Source organism: Mastigoproctus giganteus, chromosome 11 (genome assembly GCF_048544385.1).
Source record: "Mastigoproctus giganteus isolate SK-2022 chromosome 11, ASM4854438v1, whole genome shotgun sequence".
Lineage (NCBI taxonomy): Eukaryota > Metazoa > Arthropoda > Arachnida > Uropygi > Thelyphonidae > Mastigoproctus > Mastigoproctus giganteus.
The window spans coordinates 166,097,535-166,117,524 of record NC_143585.1 but is presented as its reverse complement, the minus strand read 5'-3'; the positions used below and the strand labels follow the sequence as shown (position 1 = coordinate 166,117,524).

At 41.7% G+C, this 19,990-nt stretch overlaps 1 protein-coding gene across 1 annotated transcript in view; it reads right to left on the bottom strand.

The window, feature by feature from the left end:
• LOC150078553 (uncharacterized) overlaps positions 1-16,418 on the bottom strand; it is a 31,256-nt gene extending 14,838 nt beyond the window's left edge. Inside the window, exon 1 of the mRNA XM_090384608.1 lies at positions 15,899-16,418. Coding sequence (XP_090240734.1) covers positions 15,899-16,418 — 520 coding nt within the window. The remainder of the gene's footprint in view (positions 1-15,898) is intronic.
• Between the last annotated feature and the right edge of the window lie 3,572 nt (positions 16,419-19,990).

Genomic DNA, 19,990 nt, shown 5'->3' with positions numbered 1-19,990 from the left:
GATTTTTAAGTTTTTATTTAAATAATTCTCATCAAAGCTCCATTTTCTCGAGGCGAAAGTATGGAATATAACCATAGATGGCTGAGTCTAATTCTATGAGGTCAACAAAAGACATTTTCAGATTCGTTTCCAAATTTTTTGAATTATTAATCATTTTAATTATTTTCTCACAACAACTTTTTTTTTCTCATTGGTTTAAAAACGTATTCTTCGATTCTGATCACAAAAAATTAGGAATGAACACTAATGATAGTTCATTTTTTTATGTGTTATTCTATTTCATTAATAGTCGAGGTCTACCCTATTATTTTAGTATACTGTCTACTGTATTAAGAACTTAGTAGGTTACATGAAGCGTTTTCAATTGTTTTATTAATATTGCTTCAAAGAAATCAGCCAGCTTTTGTTCCAATTCTTGGTATGTTCTAGAAGTAAAATGCATATTAATTTTTTTCGCTTAATGACGGGTTTTCAACTGTTTTGTTAATTCCTGATGGCTCTCCAGAACAAACTTCCCATTCTTTAGAAACATTTTTCTCTTTCATCATTTCTCTTTACAAAATTTGGTGTAACATATTTTACAAACTAGACAGCCTAATTATTATTATTATAAAAAACTTTTTCTCCTTTATGTGGTTTTTTCCGCTCCTTCTCTGGTACCAAGTGCATAAGGTGATTGCTTGTGCCCGATTACTATTATTATTGTTATTATTTCTGTTGGTCGAGAAACTCTCTTACAGGTATTGAGGATCGCGGATTTCTGGAGTTCCATGTAAGCGTTTGCTGGGAGACCTATTGTTGCTAGATTCTTATGGAGGCTCTTTTGGCACCATGCCTGTGGTTGACACGGTGATCGGGATGGTCATTACTTTTCCATATGCCACATGTCTTTGACTTCCTGTCTTAGGTCTGAGTGCAAAGTACTGCATATGGGTAGCAGTAACCCCGACAGTAACTTATCAACTGTGTGGTACTACACCCAGAATAGTAGAGAATGAAAAGAGACCTGGGAGTAATTGTGCAGTCAGACATGAAATTCCCCCAGCAGTGCAGACATGCTGCCAGGACAGCTCATGGGATTTTGTCAATGATATGCAGAAACTTTTCAAGCAGCGATAAGGAGGTGATTATCCCTCTGTATGGTTATCTTGAGTACTGCATACAGGTCAGGAGGGCTCACCTCAGGAAGGATGTAGAACTGCTGGAAAGGGTGCAGAGAAGGGCAACCAGACTAGCGGAGGGAACAAAAGGGTTCTTTTACCTAGAAAGGGTTCGGTTCTGCAAATTTCAGCGCTCAAGAGTGGGCGCCTGCGGGGAGAACTGATTGCGATTGAGCAAGCTGATAGTCCATGCTGAGACTAGGGCACAGCTGAAATCCAGATCCAACCATGCAATCAGAAAACTACAGGACTGGGCTGCCTTACATCGACTCTCTATTTCCGGAGAAAAGACCAAGTCAATCCTGTTGGAGGGAACCTTGCAGATTTCAAGACCTCCAACAATCAAGATCGCAAACAGACCAATCAGGCTCTACTCTGAGATTAAGTACCTCGGAATCTTGATAGACGCAAAGCTAACATTTTTTTCCCACTTGCAGTACCTAGCTTCTAAGATAAGGAAGTACACAGCTATGATTACACGCATCAGCCGGGCAGAATGGGGGCTTAAACGGAGGGCCCTCTCTCTCTCATCTATAAAGTTATCTTCCTTCACATAATTTGTTAAGGTGCAGCTGTGTGGTGACAAAGAGTTATCCTTAACAGAAATCGTAGAAAACTGGATTCAATTCAACGCTCTATGCTTTTAACCATCACAAGAGCTTGTTGCACTATAAGCACCCCCGCTCTCCAGGTCCTGGCTGGCTGTTTGCCCCTCCACCTTGAAGTCATCAAGAGCAGGCTACATCATAAACTCAGAAAAGGGATCCCTTGCACAGTCGCTGGCATTCAGCTTGATATGGCAAATGACCCAAAACACGAAAAGAAAAGGATAGCAGAAAAACTGCTTGAAATATGGCAAGATCACTGGGATTCGAAAGCGAAAGGTGCTGTTACCAAAAACATTTATCCAAACTCTATCACTGACATACCCAAAGCTTCCTCCCTGGTTTGTTCCAGGTCTCCAAGTCACCTTCCTACTTACAGGGCATGGCCCATTTAGACATAAATTAACCGCGCTTGGAATTGAAGAAAACCCATTCTGTGTTCGTGACCATGAAGAAAACTGGGATCATGTCATGTACCTCTGTCTACAGTATGACGACTACCGGACTAGACTATTCACGAAGATACAGGAAAATCCTCGAAATTCTGAGCACCTTTTTTTCACGGAAGAAAACTTTTATATCGCTCTCATTGAATTCGCTCAAGATGTGTTACAGAGAAGGCGTTCTACCCACTTGAGGCACACCAATTCTAGGACAACCCAACTGATGACACTAACTCTTCGCACTTTTCTTTTTTTTATTTTTCTCTTTTTTTTTTTTTTTTTTTTTTTTGCACCTGAATACCTTTGGGTTTGACGGGTGCAGCTAAAATCTGGCTTGCCAGATGTGGTATGACAACATTGCGCTCTCCTTTGCAGACCTCCCTTGTTCTGCAAACTGTCTACTTCCCTGGCAATGGGTGGGCTCCCAATGCCAGGGGTGATTCCCACTTCTCCATACGCTCCGAACTTACTATTAAACCTATATAACCTCTGTCTCAGAGAAGGTACCTTCCCCACTTCCTGGAAGATGGCGAACGTTAAACTCATCCTAAAGAATCCAACAAAGCCACCACAACTTCCGGCTCTTACCGACCCATTGCACTTTTTACAGTTATCAGTAAGCTATTTGAACGACTACTCTACACACGGATCCAACATTACTATGATGAGGCAGGCCTGGCCTCAACAAACCAATTCGGTTTCAGGCGGGGAACCTCTGCTGTGGACGCCTTAACTCACCTCCTGACCAAGGTAAACTGATGTAATAAAAAGTACTTCCTAGTGATAGTCGTGGACTTCGCTGGGGGCGTTCGACTCACTTTGGTGGCCGAGAGTCCTGGAGAGGCTGCGCGAAGCCAACATGCCGGAAAACCTCTATAACAACATCAAAAGTTACCTAAGCAACAGAACCATCAAAGTCACAGCCCCCTATGGCACACTCTCCAGGCATGTCCATTGGGGCTGCCCTTAAGGTTCGTTCCTTGGCCCACTACTGTGGAATATTGTATTGGACACCTTTCTTAACATCGATCTCAATGAAGTACAATCTCAGGCATTCGCGGACGATCTTATTCTGACGATACAGGCTAACTCAAGAGCCGCGTTAGAGGTCCCAGCAAATTGGGCCCTGACCACCCTCCAAGAATGTGCAAACCGAAATCAACTCAAAATATCCCCCACAAAAACAAACTCCATCTTACTAAAGGGACGCCTTGATCTTAGGCGACCTCCGCAAATAAAAATTGGACAGGAAACAATCAAATTCTCCAACCAATTGAAATACCTAGGCATGATATTGGACCAAAAGCAGTCATTTCGGGACCATCTGAAATATCTCTGTGAAAAAATACGACGCTACGCAGCCATGGTTGCCAGTGTCACGCGTAAAGAATGGGGCTTGAAAAAGCGAGTCCTCCAACTGTTCTACAAAACTATCTTTACTCCAATCGTCACCTACGCATCCGGCGCATGGTTTCAAAAAACTACAACAGCAGTAAACACTGTCTATGTATCATAGACAAAATTCACAGATCCATCCTCCTAACCATTACTCGTGCTTGCCGCACAGTGAGCACCAAATGCTATCTAGGTGCTCGCCGGAACTCTCCCGCTGGACTTAGAAATCATACAACGCGGCCTACTGTATGACGCGGCCAAAGGACCCCACAGACTTTTCTAGGGTTCACTATTGACCTAACCAGCAACAGAAATGTGGAAAATAAGAGGATACAAACTCACCTTCAGCAGGCATGGCAGGAAAGGTGGAGCAACTCTCAAAGGGGAGAGATCACAAAGAAGTTTCTACCCAATATTGAACTAAACAACCCAATCTCACCCAACTGGTTCTCCCCAGGTCTACAAGTAACTTACCTCTTAACTGGACACGGAGCGATTATTGCCAAACTGTGTCTACTTGGGATCCAGGATGATCCAAATTGCACTTGCGGAAGGCTGGAGAGCTGGCAGCACCTCATGTATGACTGCCAGGTCTATGAAGACTTACGTGGTCTTTTACTCAGCAGAATTCACTACTTATCACAGGGACAAGAACATCCCCTTCTAGACACGAAGGAGGAGTATCAAGCCTTCTCGGATTACTAACAGTACTGTTCGCGAGGAGGAGAAACCAAATGGCCGCAGCCCACAACCCACTACCATTATAACCAAAGAACATCTGTTCTTCAGCTCGCTTGGACTGGGACACCAGAAATGACCCACCCCCCAACAATTAGAACACCCAGGAAACAAACTATACCAAAATAAACTAACATGGACGGGACCCAGGTTCCGTCCATGTTAGACGGATGACACGGATGACAATTTGGACATGACACCAGATTGGACACCACCAACAGGGTCATTGTATAGTTTTCCTGCAGATGCCTGTTGGCGATCGCACCGGGCTCCCTTGACTGGTACCTTTCCACCCCCTTCCAATGCGCCGGTGGTGGGACAGTCCCCCCGGCGCCCCTTACTTTCTCCTGGTGAGGCATGGGCCTGCCTCACTGACTTCTGCGGTTGCCTACACTATCATCCCCACATTTCTACCTTACCCCCCCAGCCTTCAGTCTCCCACCCACTTTATCTTTATACCAGCGAATGCCCCACACACAAAAACTTAATTATGTCAACATTACCGTTTGTCCATTTTCTCGGCCTTTATTATGCAAGCGGTATCCCTCTCACGTAACGATCATCAAACCGACGATGATGGATATATGTATCGCATATATATGGATCTGTCTGTACGTACGTGCATATAAAAGAGCGCGCGCGTTTTTTTTTTTTTTTTTTTAAGGTTATAGCCACTGAAATCTCAGGAAATTAGGTAGCAGGACCTGCCAGAGTGAAACTAAAACTACTGGGTTACTGGGTTCCTTCCTCCACGGGACGAAGGTGGGACAACGTTGGGCCTCAGCAGAGTTCTAGCGGCTAAATGACCAGATGAACAGCGGTACATGACGCTACACATATACAATATCCATACACTTTTAAGCCTCTGGCATTTCTAGCAAACTGGTACACTCACAATGAAAACTACGCGGTGCCGTCTGACACTAAATACACTTTACACCTTACCTTCTCCTTCTCACCTCTTTACTCAGCTGGAAGATACCTTCCTTCCTCGTCCTCCTCCTTGTTTCCACTTTGATTCCGCTTCTCATACTATTCCCTTCAATCCTTACCCAAATGGCGCCTTACCCAAACACCATGCCACTACAATTGCGACGTTTAAAGCCTTGAATGGATTGAGTAAGCTGACTGTTAATGGCATTCTTTCACTTGCTGAGAGAGTGTACACAATGAGGGGGCATAAATTCAAGTTGAGGAAAGATAGTTGCAGGATAGATGTGTGAAAATTTGCCTTTAGCCAGCAGATGGTTGATTATTGAAACAGGCTTCCGTCTGTTGTTGTGGAGGTGAATAGGTTGAATAAATTCAAGGGAGAACTAGACAAATTCTTGGAGTGCACGTTTGGGTGGACTATGTAGGTGTTCTAACTGATGGGCCTTCATCATACCCAGATATTTATAAGTCTCTCCCTCTGTAATGGCTACAATCTCTTCAGTAGTCCAATGAAGTAATCTGTAGGTCCAATGAAGCGACTTTCGCGATTTTATTACATATATATATATATATATATTTTTTTTTTTTTTTTTTTTTTTACCATCGCAATGGGACTCGAGCCCAGGTCGTTGATATTGGCTGTCCGGCGTCGTAAGCAGTGGGTTAATCGCACCCCTTATTATTAATAATGTTGTTGTTATGTGATTTCTCCCTGTTGGAGATTCCATCCCGTGACTGATACTGGTACCAAGTGCACATAATATTTGTTATGTCTGGTGTTACTGTTGATCGAGGAACTTTCTGACTATCCTGCATTACTGTGCTGATGGGTAGGATGGAAGCACAGGGCGATGGCTTTAGACCCAGTGACCTAAGTGGACTTTGCTGAACTCTTCCGATTGGACTCACTCCATACGATAGAGCTCCCACTAGATGCAGGACTAAATATCATTGACAAATGACTCGACCTGACTTGAAAACTAATTCACTGGATAGGATTCTTCCTATGGACAAAATCTCACCTGAATTTCCCTACCCAAAATTGAACGGGATGGACGACTAAACATCAGCGACAACCTGACTCGATACTATTTCACCGGACGGGAATCGATACTATTTCTACCATGGACAAACTTCAAACTCAATTTCCCTACCAAACCTCAATTTGCAGGGCGTGCCGCACCGTCAGCACCCCTGCTCTGCAGGTATTAACTGGATGTCAGCCACTATACTTAGAAGTGGTTAAAAGAGGGCTTTTTTATCACTTAAGGAAGGGAGTTCCAACCCAACTGCTAAATGTTCAACTTGACACCACAAACGGCACCAGGCAGGAAAGACAACGGATAACCCAACATCTACAAGAGATATGGCAACATGACTGGGACACTACAACAAAAGGGGCCATCACAAAACGATTCCTTCCATCCATAAGCTCAACTCACCCAGAACCTCCACCCTGGTTTTCGCCTGGCCTCCATGTGACCTTTATCATCACCGGCCATGGATCCTTCCAACAAAAACTGACCGCCATGGGAATCGAGAATGATCCACGTTGCCACTGCGGCGAAGAGGAGTCCTGGAGGCACCTCATGTATGAATGCCCCAGCTACGACAACATTAGGCTTAAATTCCTCACCACAATACAGAGAAACCCTCGTAATCAAGAATCCACTCTGCTACTCGAGGAACATACCTATAAGGCATTAACCACCTACGCGCAGGAAACATTTGCTCTTAGGCGAGCTAAGATTGCAGAACTCAGAGCCCAAGAACTAAACCGGACCGGCGTGGGATAACTCTCTATTCCCCCGGAAAACGCAGACATAATCATGCAAACCCTAATAGGGTAGGATCTATTGCAGGCACCATCCAAGGTGCGGGATGCTGGCGCTCCTTGGAGTGCGGGATTTAAGTCATCGCAAACCCGAAATGGGTAGGATATACTGCTGGCACCGATCTAGGTGCGGGATTGCTGGCACTGACCTCAGTGCGGGATCTACAGGCACTATGCCATCGACAATTACACAGGGGCACCTGTCCCCTGTGACTTTTTAAACCCACACTCTTTCCTATACTTCGCCCAATTAGGGTGGATTTATTCTCCACTGTCAACCCACCCAAATTCATTCCCCCTCAAATTCTCTATTATTGTATGCCCCTCTCTCTCTCCCTTTTTTTTTTTTTTTTATTTTATATAATTTTTTTTTATTTTATTATTATATATATATATATATATATTTTTATTTTTGGTCTCCGTCAGGAAGCTCAGGCAACCCTGGCGGAGGCCAGCCAGAGTATAATGGGCAGCCTGGCTCACCTCCCAGTGGTGGTGGCGGGCAACGTGGGGTTCCCTTAGGGGCCTTGTGGCTAAGCAGCCAGAGACAGAACAACAGACCACAGCACAACTCTGTCACAAACCAGACACCACACTTTTTCTGGCTTTTACAGAGATTCTGTAAATTCTTCACAGAGTACTATGGTGCAGATGTGGGAAACCACCGGTGGCGCCTTCCACAAAACACTATGCCACTATGCCACTATGCAATGTGGACTAGGCTCCAAACCAACCATGTGTGACACACGACTGGTAAAACTAAGTCCCGTCCAAGAGGTGTAGTTGTACCAGTCTGACACACGACTGGTACAACTACACCTCTTGGACGGAACTTAGTTGTCATAGGAACGAAACCACTAGAATTGGACATGTAGATGTGAAGAACGGGATACGGTCCCAGGAATGACTACTGGCCTCACAAAGCAGCTCCATGCTGCACATATGGCTCACTGGCGATCTGGGCCGACGCTCTTGCACGGTCCCCTTTTATTCCAAATTTCTCGGTGTGGGGGGAGGTGACGGCTCTCCTGTCTCTTCCTCTTCCTCTCCTTGCCACCCACCCCAGATAGTGGCATATGCGGCTGTTGTTTGGTTTTCTGTGGTAACTAAAACTAGGATTCGATCGAAACTTTTATCGCTTCAGCGCTCTATGTTATTAACTTTATTGAAAGTACCTAGAACAGCGTCTACAAACGCCCTACAGGTAATTGCTGGTACCATGCCATTGGATTTATTTATTGTCTACAGAGGGTTTTTGTACAAATTGAAAAAGGGTACATCAGTAACGTTTTTGGATATTACAATTGATTTGGAGAATAATATTAAAGAAGAAAAACAACGAATATGGAACAAATTAATGGATTTATGGCAGACCAGATGGGAAAGTGGTGATGTTGGAGCTGTGACGAGGAAATATATTCCCCAGGTGAACTATGCATTGGCAAAAACCGTGGCATCTTGGTTTACGCCTTCTATGTACACTTCTTATTTGTTAACAGGACACGGCTCACTTAGGGCCAAATTATATGAGAGAGGGTTGGAGACAGATCCTTTCTGTACATGTGGCGAGCAGGAGACTTGGATGCATGTAATTTTTTTATGTCGGGAGTATAAAGACCAAAGGAGGATTTTGATGGCGCATATTCCTGACTTATCATTTGATACAGTGCATTTGCAAATCGTGACTGTTTTAATTTATTTCAGGAGTTTTCAGCTGCTGTTTTTGCAAGAAGAACTGTTCTCAGAGCCTTTCTTCAGAGGCAAACCTAGTGTCTTAATTGTCTTCATGGAGTTTCACTATTGGTTTCTGCATCTGGCTGGCGGCTGGGGTGCTGGACCTGATTCATGGCGTTGGGTCTGGTGCTCTGGTTGGTTGTCTTTTGTGCTGCAATCATGAATACTCCATTCTGGATTCTGCCGTGCTGGATCAGATTCATTGCGTCGGGTCTGGTGGTCTAAAGCGTCTATTATCCATGGCGTACAGTTGGAGATTGCTGGATAGTACCGTTATTGGTTTTGGAGGTTCCAGTGCATGTGAAACAGCAGCTGAGGAAATATTCAATTGAACTGTGATTTTTGAAGTTTATAGTTGTGCCATCCAGACTATTGAATATTATTGTTGTTTTATTATATATATATATATATATATTTTTTTTTATTATTATTATTATTTTTTTTTTCCCTGCTGGCTCCCAGGTATGGCCAACCCGGGGCGCGGGATTGCTGGCACTCACTGGTATTGCACTACCTCCAGTGGGTGCGGGATTTCAAGTGCGAATAGCGCTACAGTAAAATCAGACTCAAGTAATTTAACATACTTTTTAAGGACTGCTTTGTAAAGACTATATATTCCCAAGTTCTCAAGGTAGATTTGGGCTTATGCCTGGGAGCTACCCTGAATAAGAACACACTTGCACACACACATGAGAGTTTAATGTTTGTCAGAGCATATAATTATATGTAAATATATCTTGTATATAAATCATGTATATACTTTTATGTACATAATGTTGAGACTATATTGTGTGTAATTAATAAATGAATGAAAAAAAAATGAATCTCCTTGCCACCCATCTTTTCTTTCTGGTGGGGCATGGGAATGCCCCAATGACTACGTCGAGGGGGGGTATCTGCGCGGTAGCACAGTAGTATCGTTACCGTCTTTCCCACACCAGGTGGAAAAGGCCCGGGTTCGAATCCCTTCGATGACGGGAGGAACTTTAGTGGGTTTTTTCACTCCGTCGATGAGTTAATCGGTCTGAGGCATAGATAGCAAGGTCGCCTTCTCTATCGTCCCCGTTTTTCTATCTTTCCCCCAGTCTTCAGTCTCCCTTCCCCTACTCCGTCTGTACACTAGCGTAAGCCCTGCACGTCAAAATTTAATTATGACAAAATTCAACCGCACTCACCATATTTGGCCTTTCCAATTCTAGCGTTATCTCTCTGTTTTTTTTTTTTTTTTTTTTTTTTTAGCATAGGCCCTAGCCACTGAAATCTCAGGAAACTAAGTGGCAGGGCCTGCCAGAGTAAAAAAAATTCAAACTACTGGGTACCTGGTCTGCCTCCACGGGGCCAAGTATGGGCAATGTTGGGCCTCAGCAGGGGTCCAGCGGCTAAAGAGTTACATGAATAACAATACACAACACTACACATATACAAAATCCATACAGTTTTAAATCTCTGACCTTCCCAGTGAACTAGTACACATACAATGAAAGCAGCGCGGAGATGGGGGAACCCATGGTGCCGTTTGACACTAAACACACTTTACACTTTACACTATCTGCAACTGTTTAGGATTGTGACTTTCTAGAGTTCCTTGTGTGTGTTCTGTGGGAAAGCTATTGCGGCTAGGCTGTTATGTAGCGTCTTTGGCACCATACTGGTGGTTGACACGATGATCGGGTAATCGTTACTTGTTGCATATGCCCCGCCACATCTCTTTGTCCTTAATTCCGTGTACTTCCTGATCTTTTCCTCGTGGGTTTTTTGAAGGTTGCCAGTGTTGGGCACCGCTATGTCTGTCAGATTGGTAGCCTTTTCCTTCTTGTCGACAAGGGTTATGTCCAGTCTGTTGTGCAGAATTTTCTAGTCCGTTATTATGGCGCGATCGCAGTACAGCTTGGGAGTTGGAGGTCTCCCAAGGCATGGGATTCGTAATTATAACACGGTACACTTTCTTTGATCAACTGTTATTTCCTCGCTAGCTTCTGATGTATTTTCCTGGCCTTCTGGAAAATACATCAGAAGTCTACGCTTGGGTGATCAAAATTAAAAATTAAAAAGCATTACTAGAAAGTTACTGGCCCATTATCAACTAAAATTGGTTTTCTGCCATAAGAAATCGAATGGCAAACATTGTGATAGAAGATTTTGTTGTTGTTGTTGTAAAGTGTTGAACCATGTTATGGTTTTTCAATTTCAAAATGTCTTTTGTTTCGTGTTCATTATTCATTACGAAATGTATTAAAATCATATAATTATTTATTTTTTTAGTAGGAGGACGCCTTTGCACAAAAGTGCTTCGTAGGCGTCTCTTAATTCCATTATATTCGGCAAATATGAGACAGCTTCCAAAACACTAAATACTGAGCTGGATATCATAATTTTTCTTCACTTTCTTGGTGATTCCCTTCTACTTCTCTCTCTCTCTCTCTCTCTCTCTCTCTCTCTCTCTCTCTCTCTCTCTCTCTCTCTCTCTCTCTCTCTCTCTCTCAGGGTAACTCAGAAATTTTTTTTGGCTGGTGTGAGCCTCCAGCTTCCTTGCACCATATGGCTAATAATAATAATAATAATAATAACAGAAAACAGCGATAGTTAACCTGAAGGATTACTTTGAGAACAACACAGCACCACTCCACCAGGCCATAAGAAAGATAGATAAGTGGTATACCCCAAAGAAGACACTCCATGGCAGACACCACAATGACCTCCATCAAGATCACATCGATAACATTGCTTGCAATACATGGCTCATAAGCAGGACGCTCTTCCCCGAGACTGAAGGATTCATGCTGGCCATCCAAGACCAGGTAATCAACATCAGAAACTATAGAAAACACATCGCAAAGGAGCCCGGAATGTCAGATGACACATGTCGACGATGCCACGTGGCCTCAGAAACGATCAAACACATCACGGCGGGGTGCAAGGTGATCACTAAGACTGAGTACACTCATGGACACGACCAGATAGCCAGGATTATATAAAATACATCAGAAGCTAGCGAGGAAACACCAGTTGACCAAAGAAAGTGTACCATACTACAAGTACGAACCCCAGGCAGTACTATAGACCCAAACCCACAAGCTGTACTGGGACCGCGCCATAATAACGGATAAGACCATCCCGCACAACAGACCAGACATAACCCTTGTGGAAAAGATGGAAAAGGCTACCTACCTGATTGACATAGCGGTGCCCAACAATAGCAAAATTCAGAAAACCCATGAGGAAAAAATTAGGAAGTACACGAACCTGAGACATGAGATATGGCATATGCAAGAAGTAACCACCGTTCAACAACGGTCATCGTGTCAACCACCGGTATGGTGCCAAAGACCCTGCATAGCAGCCTAGCAGCAATAGGTCTCCCAGAGAACATCTACAAGGAACTCCAGAAAGTCGCAATTCTGAACAGCTGTACGATAGTCAGAGATTTCCTCGACCAACAGTAACCCCAGACTTTACAACTACCCTGTGTACTTGGTAGCAATACCCGTCACGGAGTGGAATTCCTCAATCAGGGAGAAATAATATAAGAGCAATAACAATAATAATAATAATACAGACATGAAGGCCACGCCCATAAAAAAGAAAAAGGGAAAAAAATAAAAACAGGAGTAGTGCATCTGGTGAGGCTGACACAAGGTCGCACAAGGTGGCACAAGTTCGCTAAGCGAGACTAAAAGTATGTCGGATATAGAATTTGGTAATTGGATACCACAGAGATCTAACTGAAGTTTATAAGGCCTTTAGTAGGGACAGTAAAATAAATGAAGGCGAAAATTTTACGTATTAATGATGCTGGAAGCAAGAGACATAAGGGGAATGAGGTATATTACGTTTCTGTATCTGTACTTAAAGAAACACAAGGTCAGGTTTATTTTTTTGATTTTTTTATTTTATTTTATTTATTTATTTATTTTATTTATTTATTTTTTTGGGCTGATGCAGCTTTCTTGCACCAGAAAAATATTAAGCGTAGCAGTTTAATTAACATTATAATTAATTAAAACAATATTGAATTATACTTATAATATTAATTTTATTAAATCATTATTTAATAATTAAATAAATTTAGTTATTAAATGATTTAATAAAAATGAAAGAAAATCAAAGGAAAAGTGCATTTCCGATATAGGTGCTAAAAATTCTGTTATGCTTCTGCAATGCAATTTACTTGTTCAGAGTATCGTTGGATATGCATTCTGCTACCATGTACTGCTCGCTGCAACTTTGGTGGTACAATGGTGCGGTTATCTGCGAATTAATGATCAGCTAACGTACAATGTGTACACTAGCTGATCATTAATGTTAATATAAAGATGCATTTTGAACAGTTTATCACAAAAATTGCCGAGTATAACAGATCGTTTTTTGTCTTCAGTTACTCAGTTTCAAAATAATATTCTCAACTGTAGGTGTTATCTAAAGCTGAAATGCTGATTTTATAGCGTTTAGCAGAGAAATGACATACCTGGTCGAATCGCGAGTAGATATCGTTCTCTTTGAACTAGGTATCCGTCTATGCTGAGGATGAAACTCCAACATCCCATCTAAAGTTATGAGATCAGATTGCACCTGTTGAACACAGATCTTCATGCACTATATTGTTGTCTGATGAAACTTTGTCCAGTTATGCGGATTCATAATCATTTTTATTACTTGCCCGGTCTTGTTCCGACATTTCTTCACTGTCAGACGCATTAACAAGAATTTCTAACTTCTCATTAGTCAGAAATTTACGGCTTTACTCACATCTACATAATGTACTATAATGCGCTTGCTTCAACAACACGAGACTGGCTGCAAGATTGCGCGAAGTAACTATTTAGACACAACAGGTAAAATTCGGGTGCGAACTTGCAAGACTGACATGGTGACCTTCATATTTCATAAACATGAATATTTTTAATGTTCAGCGAATATTTAGTTTACAAATTACATGTTTACCAACATAGTGACCATCGTTCCGGGGTATTTATATAAATATCGATTTATGTAACGATGATTAAAAAAAAAAAAAAAACGTTTTAGGTCTAATATATTTTTTTGAATTCGGTGCACATTAATCTAAGGAGGATTAATATGATCCGAATTATTTGAATACGAATCATTACCTCAGCCAGAAGAATGCATGACATCATGTTTAATACTTAATAAACTTTACGCGCAACTCGTGGAATACTGCGCTTGTGGAGGTTTTTTTTTTTTTTTTTTTTTTTGTCGCATCAGCAACTAGGCTATAATGCGCCAAAACCAGGTTATATAAAATATATCAGTTAAGATTTCAGTGACCTAACGAAATTAGGTCACTATGTCCAAATGTATAATAATAAGCATATGTAAAAGAGTATAAATGGTAACGTTTAAATACGACTTAAAAGGGTTATTGATTTTAAATAACTAAAAACGGCTGACCGATGGTCATTGTCAGTTAAAGGCTGAGTGTATAAGGCTCAGTCAGATCACTAAAAGAGGTAAAAAATATTAAACGTTGGTGACTATATCGTGGACACTCGGTTAAAACATGTCGAATAATTAAAAAAGGTGTCACAGTTCTTAGAGGCGCCTCAGTAGCCAGGTGGGCAGGAGCTGCAGTGAGTAGTGCACGCTTCTTGATTAGACCGGAGTTCGAGCCCGTGACCGCCAAATACGGAGGCTGCGGAAAGGTCAGGGAATGACCACCGTATATCCACGGAGCAATATGGCCTTAGTTGCTAATGCTCCTAAAAAACAAATAACAACCAAACAACCAGTTCTTACACATAGGGGAGTTATCTGCCGTCAGCAGGAATGCATGAGTAAGAAGATTGTGTCCTATACGGAAGCGAGCTAGAACAACTTCCTCTCTGCGGCTCCTGCGCAACTGCCAACGTTGGATTACAGGCTTTATCGGATATAGTTTGTTTGTAACCTGCCCATGCCAAGATTGTTGCCACTGGAAGAGTAATCTCTTGCGTATTATTTGCCTGTAGTCGGTATAGGGGACTAACCTAAGTTACGGTTGCTCTGGGCTTGTTGTGACCTGGCTGCGGCATCAGCTGGTTCGTTGCCGTTTATCCCAATGTGGCTTGGGAACCAGCAGAAGTGGATGTCTAAAGCTCTCTCAGAAAGGGAGTGCAGCATATACTGGACCCGGGTCAGGTATGGATGAGGATTATATCTCATCCGATAAAGCCTGTAGTATACTTAACGAGTCTGTATGCACCATACATCTTTGGTAATTGTGGATTTTAATGTGCGCAATATATGCTGCATTCGTCGGGAATCTTCTCAGATATAGTGATATCTGGGCAGATGGCTGCAGACCCGACAGATGATTCTGACTTTGAGCCATCAGTGAAGACAGGCAGGAATTCAAAGTACTCACCTCGGTAGGCAGCATAGACTCATTCGTAGACAGAATTGGGAATGGTGGCCTTACCCCCGGCGCCTCCGAAGCCAGGTGGGCAGGAGCAGCTGTGCGTAGCACACGCCTCTTGATTAGACCGGGGTTCGAGCCTGTGACCACCAAATACGGAGGATACGGAAAGGTCAGGGAATGACAACCGCATATCCCCGGAGCAATATGGCCTTAGTTGCTAATGCTCCTAAAAACCAAATAACAAAACAGACAGCCTTTCTCCCATTATGAATGGAGGATGGTATTCGGGTATGCCAAGGCGGTGGACGACTCAGCCACATTGTCTAATGTCATGTTCAATTCTTCAGCTGATCTTGGATAGGTATACCAAAGGAACGTTTGGCAGTCTTGCGTCTGTTATAGAGGTTTATACAACTAGGCTCAAAAACAGATGCCTACGTGGGGTTATTCATCAAATACCATGTTCCAAGCGAAGGGGCCTATCACCGAGCCCTGTGGACAACCTCTATAAATTTTCTTGTTTAACTCACAATATTTAGTCTTAATTACTACTTCTCTGTCCCTGAAATAATTTCTAAAGACAGAATACAACTTATAAGAACATTCAGTTTTTCTTATTCTATAAAGAATGCCCTCCCACCATAGTCTATAGAAGGCACCCTTAAAATCAATGAATAGACCAAGCACATATCTCGACCTACTATACTCCACCGTCTGGACTAATTTATAAGCAGCATCTTCGGTTGATTCGCCTTTCTTAAATCCAAATTGCTTATTCGATGCTAAACCTTTATTATTATTCATAATCATTATTCGATTGATACACAATCGTTCATATATCTTTGCCAAGACTGGAAGAAGCGCAATGGGACGGTATGCACCAGTCTCGTTTAACATCCTATCCATTCCTTTCACTAATGATTTAATTTGTGCCCTTCTCCAACCAGGTGGGAAAGCACCCTCATCTAAACATTTATTAAAAATAGCAACATACAATGGAAATTTCTGATAAGTTCTTTTTACCACTTCCACTTCAATCTTGTCGAGGCCCGGCGATTTGCCTACCCTAGCAAGGGACACGGCATTTTCTACCTCCACTAAGGTAAAAGGTTCCTCCCCATCATCTGGCTTATACCTGGAATTTTCCTCAATTACCTGTCCATACAGACCATATTCCTCCTCAGGATCATCAGGAAAGAGATCATCCAAGATCACACCCATGGGCTTCTCCCATGTTAAAGTCTCATCTTCACCAACACCAATAGTATAAGAGACATCCGAAATTTGCCTTTTATTATTTATTAATTTAAAAACGGAACTCCAAGGGTCCTTGGATCCCTGCTTACCTTCATACTCCCTCCACTTTAAAATCTTAGTTCTGTTGATGGTACGTTCGTACCATCAACAGTACTCTATATTGCTGAGAACTCTATATTGTCTGAGAACTCTATATTGCTCTTTTATAATCCCACATAATTCTGGATCACCACTTCTTCTTACTCGTTGAAAGTCTCGCCTCTTCTTGAATACCACACTTTTCTTCTGAGTCAGTTCATCAGTCCACCAAAAAACTGGTCGATTAACACATTTCTTTAATCTCATACTCTTCCTACAACTATCTTGCAGTATTTCGGTTAATTTAATTACCATGTCATTAGATGACAACTTAACCCAGTCTTCTTGCAAAATATTTCGTTCAAACTCAACATCAAATCTAGGCCATGCCGCATTTTTAACCATAATTCTAAATCATAATAGACTCTAACATCATCTATATTATTAATAATAAAGGAAATACTGTTGTGGTCACTAGTAGTTTGATTATCTATAACTTTCCAATCTTTTATTTTTCGGACAATCGAATGAGTTACCATAGTCATATCAATATATAACTGCCCATGCGTAGATGAGTACGTTGGCCCGTGCCCAGCAACATTTAAAACCTCAATCCCAGAGGTAGCAATGAACTCTTCAAGTATTGAGCCTCTATCATCAGAAACACTACCACCCCACAGGGGAGAGTTTCAGTTGCAGTCTATGGCAATCACTACACCACAAGAACCTAATACTCTGCACACCTTATCTAAATAATTAACATAATACTCAATCTCCTCAGAAGGAGGACAATAAATTGTTATAAAATACAAAACCACATATTATTTCACAGCATATATGATTTTCATTGCACATAGAAGCAACCTTAGTAACTACTAGTTCTTTATTTCTTACAATTATCGCTGTCATAGGTTTCTCACCCTCTGAAACCATTGTGTACCTCATGGGATAACTCCTCACTTGTCCCTGTACAGAGTACGGCTCCTACAGCAAGGCGACGTCCACATCCCCCAACTCCATTGCTTGATGCAACTGGGCTGCCACTGCCTTAGCACGTTGAGCATTCAACTGTAATATTTTAAGATTTTTATCCATAAATAATTTTCTTTTTATAATTTTCAATCGCTTTAACATGTTCAGGACAATCTCTACTCACCGCAGCATGGACAGCTGTTATTTCCTTCTTTAAACAGTTTCCACATACAGGCTCCTCATTTCGATTTGTACAGTCCCTGAAAGTATGTCCTGTTTTTGCACAGTGACCACACAGCATTTCCCTCTTACCATGTTTAGCGATATGACCAAAGGTTAAACATTTAAAATATTGAGTAACAGAATATATTTCCTTAAATTTGCAAGAAGACCATCTAATGAAAAGGTGTGTTTTATCACTCAACACTTTCCATAGTTCTGCATTTATTTGTAGTATCCAATTATTTAACTGTGTCCCATTGTTCTTATTTACAGTCAAAATCTCAACACTGTCATTAAACTTCTTTTCACTAAAGATATCCTTAAAATTGGCTTGCCAAATTTGATTCTTTAATTCTTCACGTTCTATGTCCGATTCAACATCAAACAAAACAATTCTTGGATAGATAGGCCTAGGAACACTGTACTTCAATCCTAATTCTTGCATCTTTGGACAGGACTTAATTTTTTCCAGGTCATCAACCGTCTCTGCCTCAATAAGAACCCCACGATCTCTAATTCGTCTTATATTTCGAACCTTTACTGTGGATAGCATAGGTCTTACTTCTTTTAAGATATCCATCTTCACATCATCACTTGACTTATGTCTATCCGTTGCTGCTTTCACAATCATAACCTTCGGGACAATTGTTCTTTTTTTCACATTCTTGGCGACAATAGATGAAAAACTTTCCTTTTCTTGTCTTTCCTTCCTTTTGAGTCTATCTTTCAACAAAACATTTTCAACGTGCACTTCGTGGGCTCTTCTTTCCACTACATTCCACATATCTAAAATCATCCTTATTGCTACTGCGGGAACTTTACTATTGGCATCCCACAAAAATGTTTTAAGTCTTTCTCTTGTTTCAAAGATATAATCAAAACTTTCATCTTTAATGTCTTTAACTCCATCTTTCTTTTTCTTTTTCTTGCTCTTTTCTTTGTCGCTCAATCCACAATCTGATGTATCACCCTGATTTCTTTTCTTCTTCTTCGATACCTTTTGAGACTGTGAGGGATCTAACATTGAAGACAACCTGGTTTTAATTGGTGTCCTTTGTAACGCCCTTCCAGAGAAAACATCTGTCTCAGTAAATTCCTTTGCCTGTGCCAAGATTCCTTGAGTGGGCTCTTCACGTTCATCTTCCGTGACCCCGCTCGTAACTATCAACAACTCCTTATTACTTAATACATCTTCATCACTAGAGGAAGACATTGTATAAATAAAATAGAACTATATACAATTTAAAAATTGAACTTCAAAACAGATGAACAATCAACTATCTACAATATTTACAATACTGTAGGAAGCAGGGAGCCTTGAATCTAGACTCAACTTAATGGAATTACTAAAAACACGAGGAAATCTATCCTTCGTGATTAAAAACTCCTCACCCAAGTTTAACGGGTGAAGTCTCAGGAGTAACTTTTGTTAACTGAACAACTATAATTTGGAGGGCACGAAAATGCTCTCAATCCAATAAATTTGGAGTGCACGGAAATGCTCTCAATATAAACGGCTCACAATATAAACGGCTGAATTCAGCAACTCAGCAATTGCTGAGGGCACGGAAATGCTCAAATAAACCTCAAGAGGAGAAAATATATAACCCCCTCTTGAGTTTGAACGAATTAACAAAAGCCTCGTCTCCTACGTCAAGCTCGGCTTAGCCAGGCAGGGGATTCACCCCTACCTGCCACCCCGGACCGCGAGGAGGTGTGAGCTTCAGACGCTTGGCTGTCAGCCTCGGGCAAACGGAAGCAAAAAACTCCTGTGATTCGCACAGTAATAGGCACTTACAATCAGCAAGAAAAACTATCCGAACTTGGCCCCAACGTAACCCCAGGCGCAGTTTTTAGGTGTACAAGAAACTTAGGCCATATCGCGTCGTATATTCTGTGGTCGATTTTTTGTTTTCTGAATTAAAAATCCCAGTTTTCGGGAGAAAGAGCCAGAGCAGCCAGAGTAGGCGAGAGTAGCATATGACCGACCAAATCAGCCAGGTTACAAAAATGGTTCACAAAAATCCCGTAATTGATGGGATACGAAAGAATTTTTACACCTGACTGTAAAACGTCAGGTGTTTTACGCTCAGCTTTGGGAGGACGGTGATTCGTGCATTCTTAAAATCTCATGTCCATTTCCAGACAAACAGTAAATAACATTAGCGAAGAAGCGAAACAGACCGAGGAATACACTTAAGCTGATATTTTTTTTTATTTTTTATTTAATTCAGATGCTATGCAGTTTATCTTCAACCTACAGA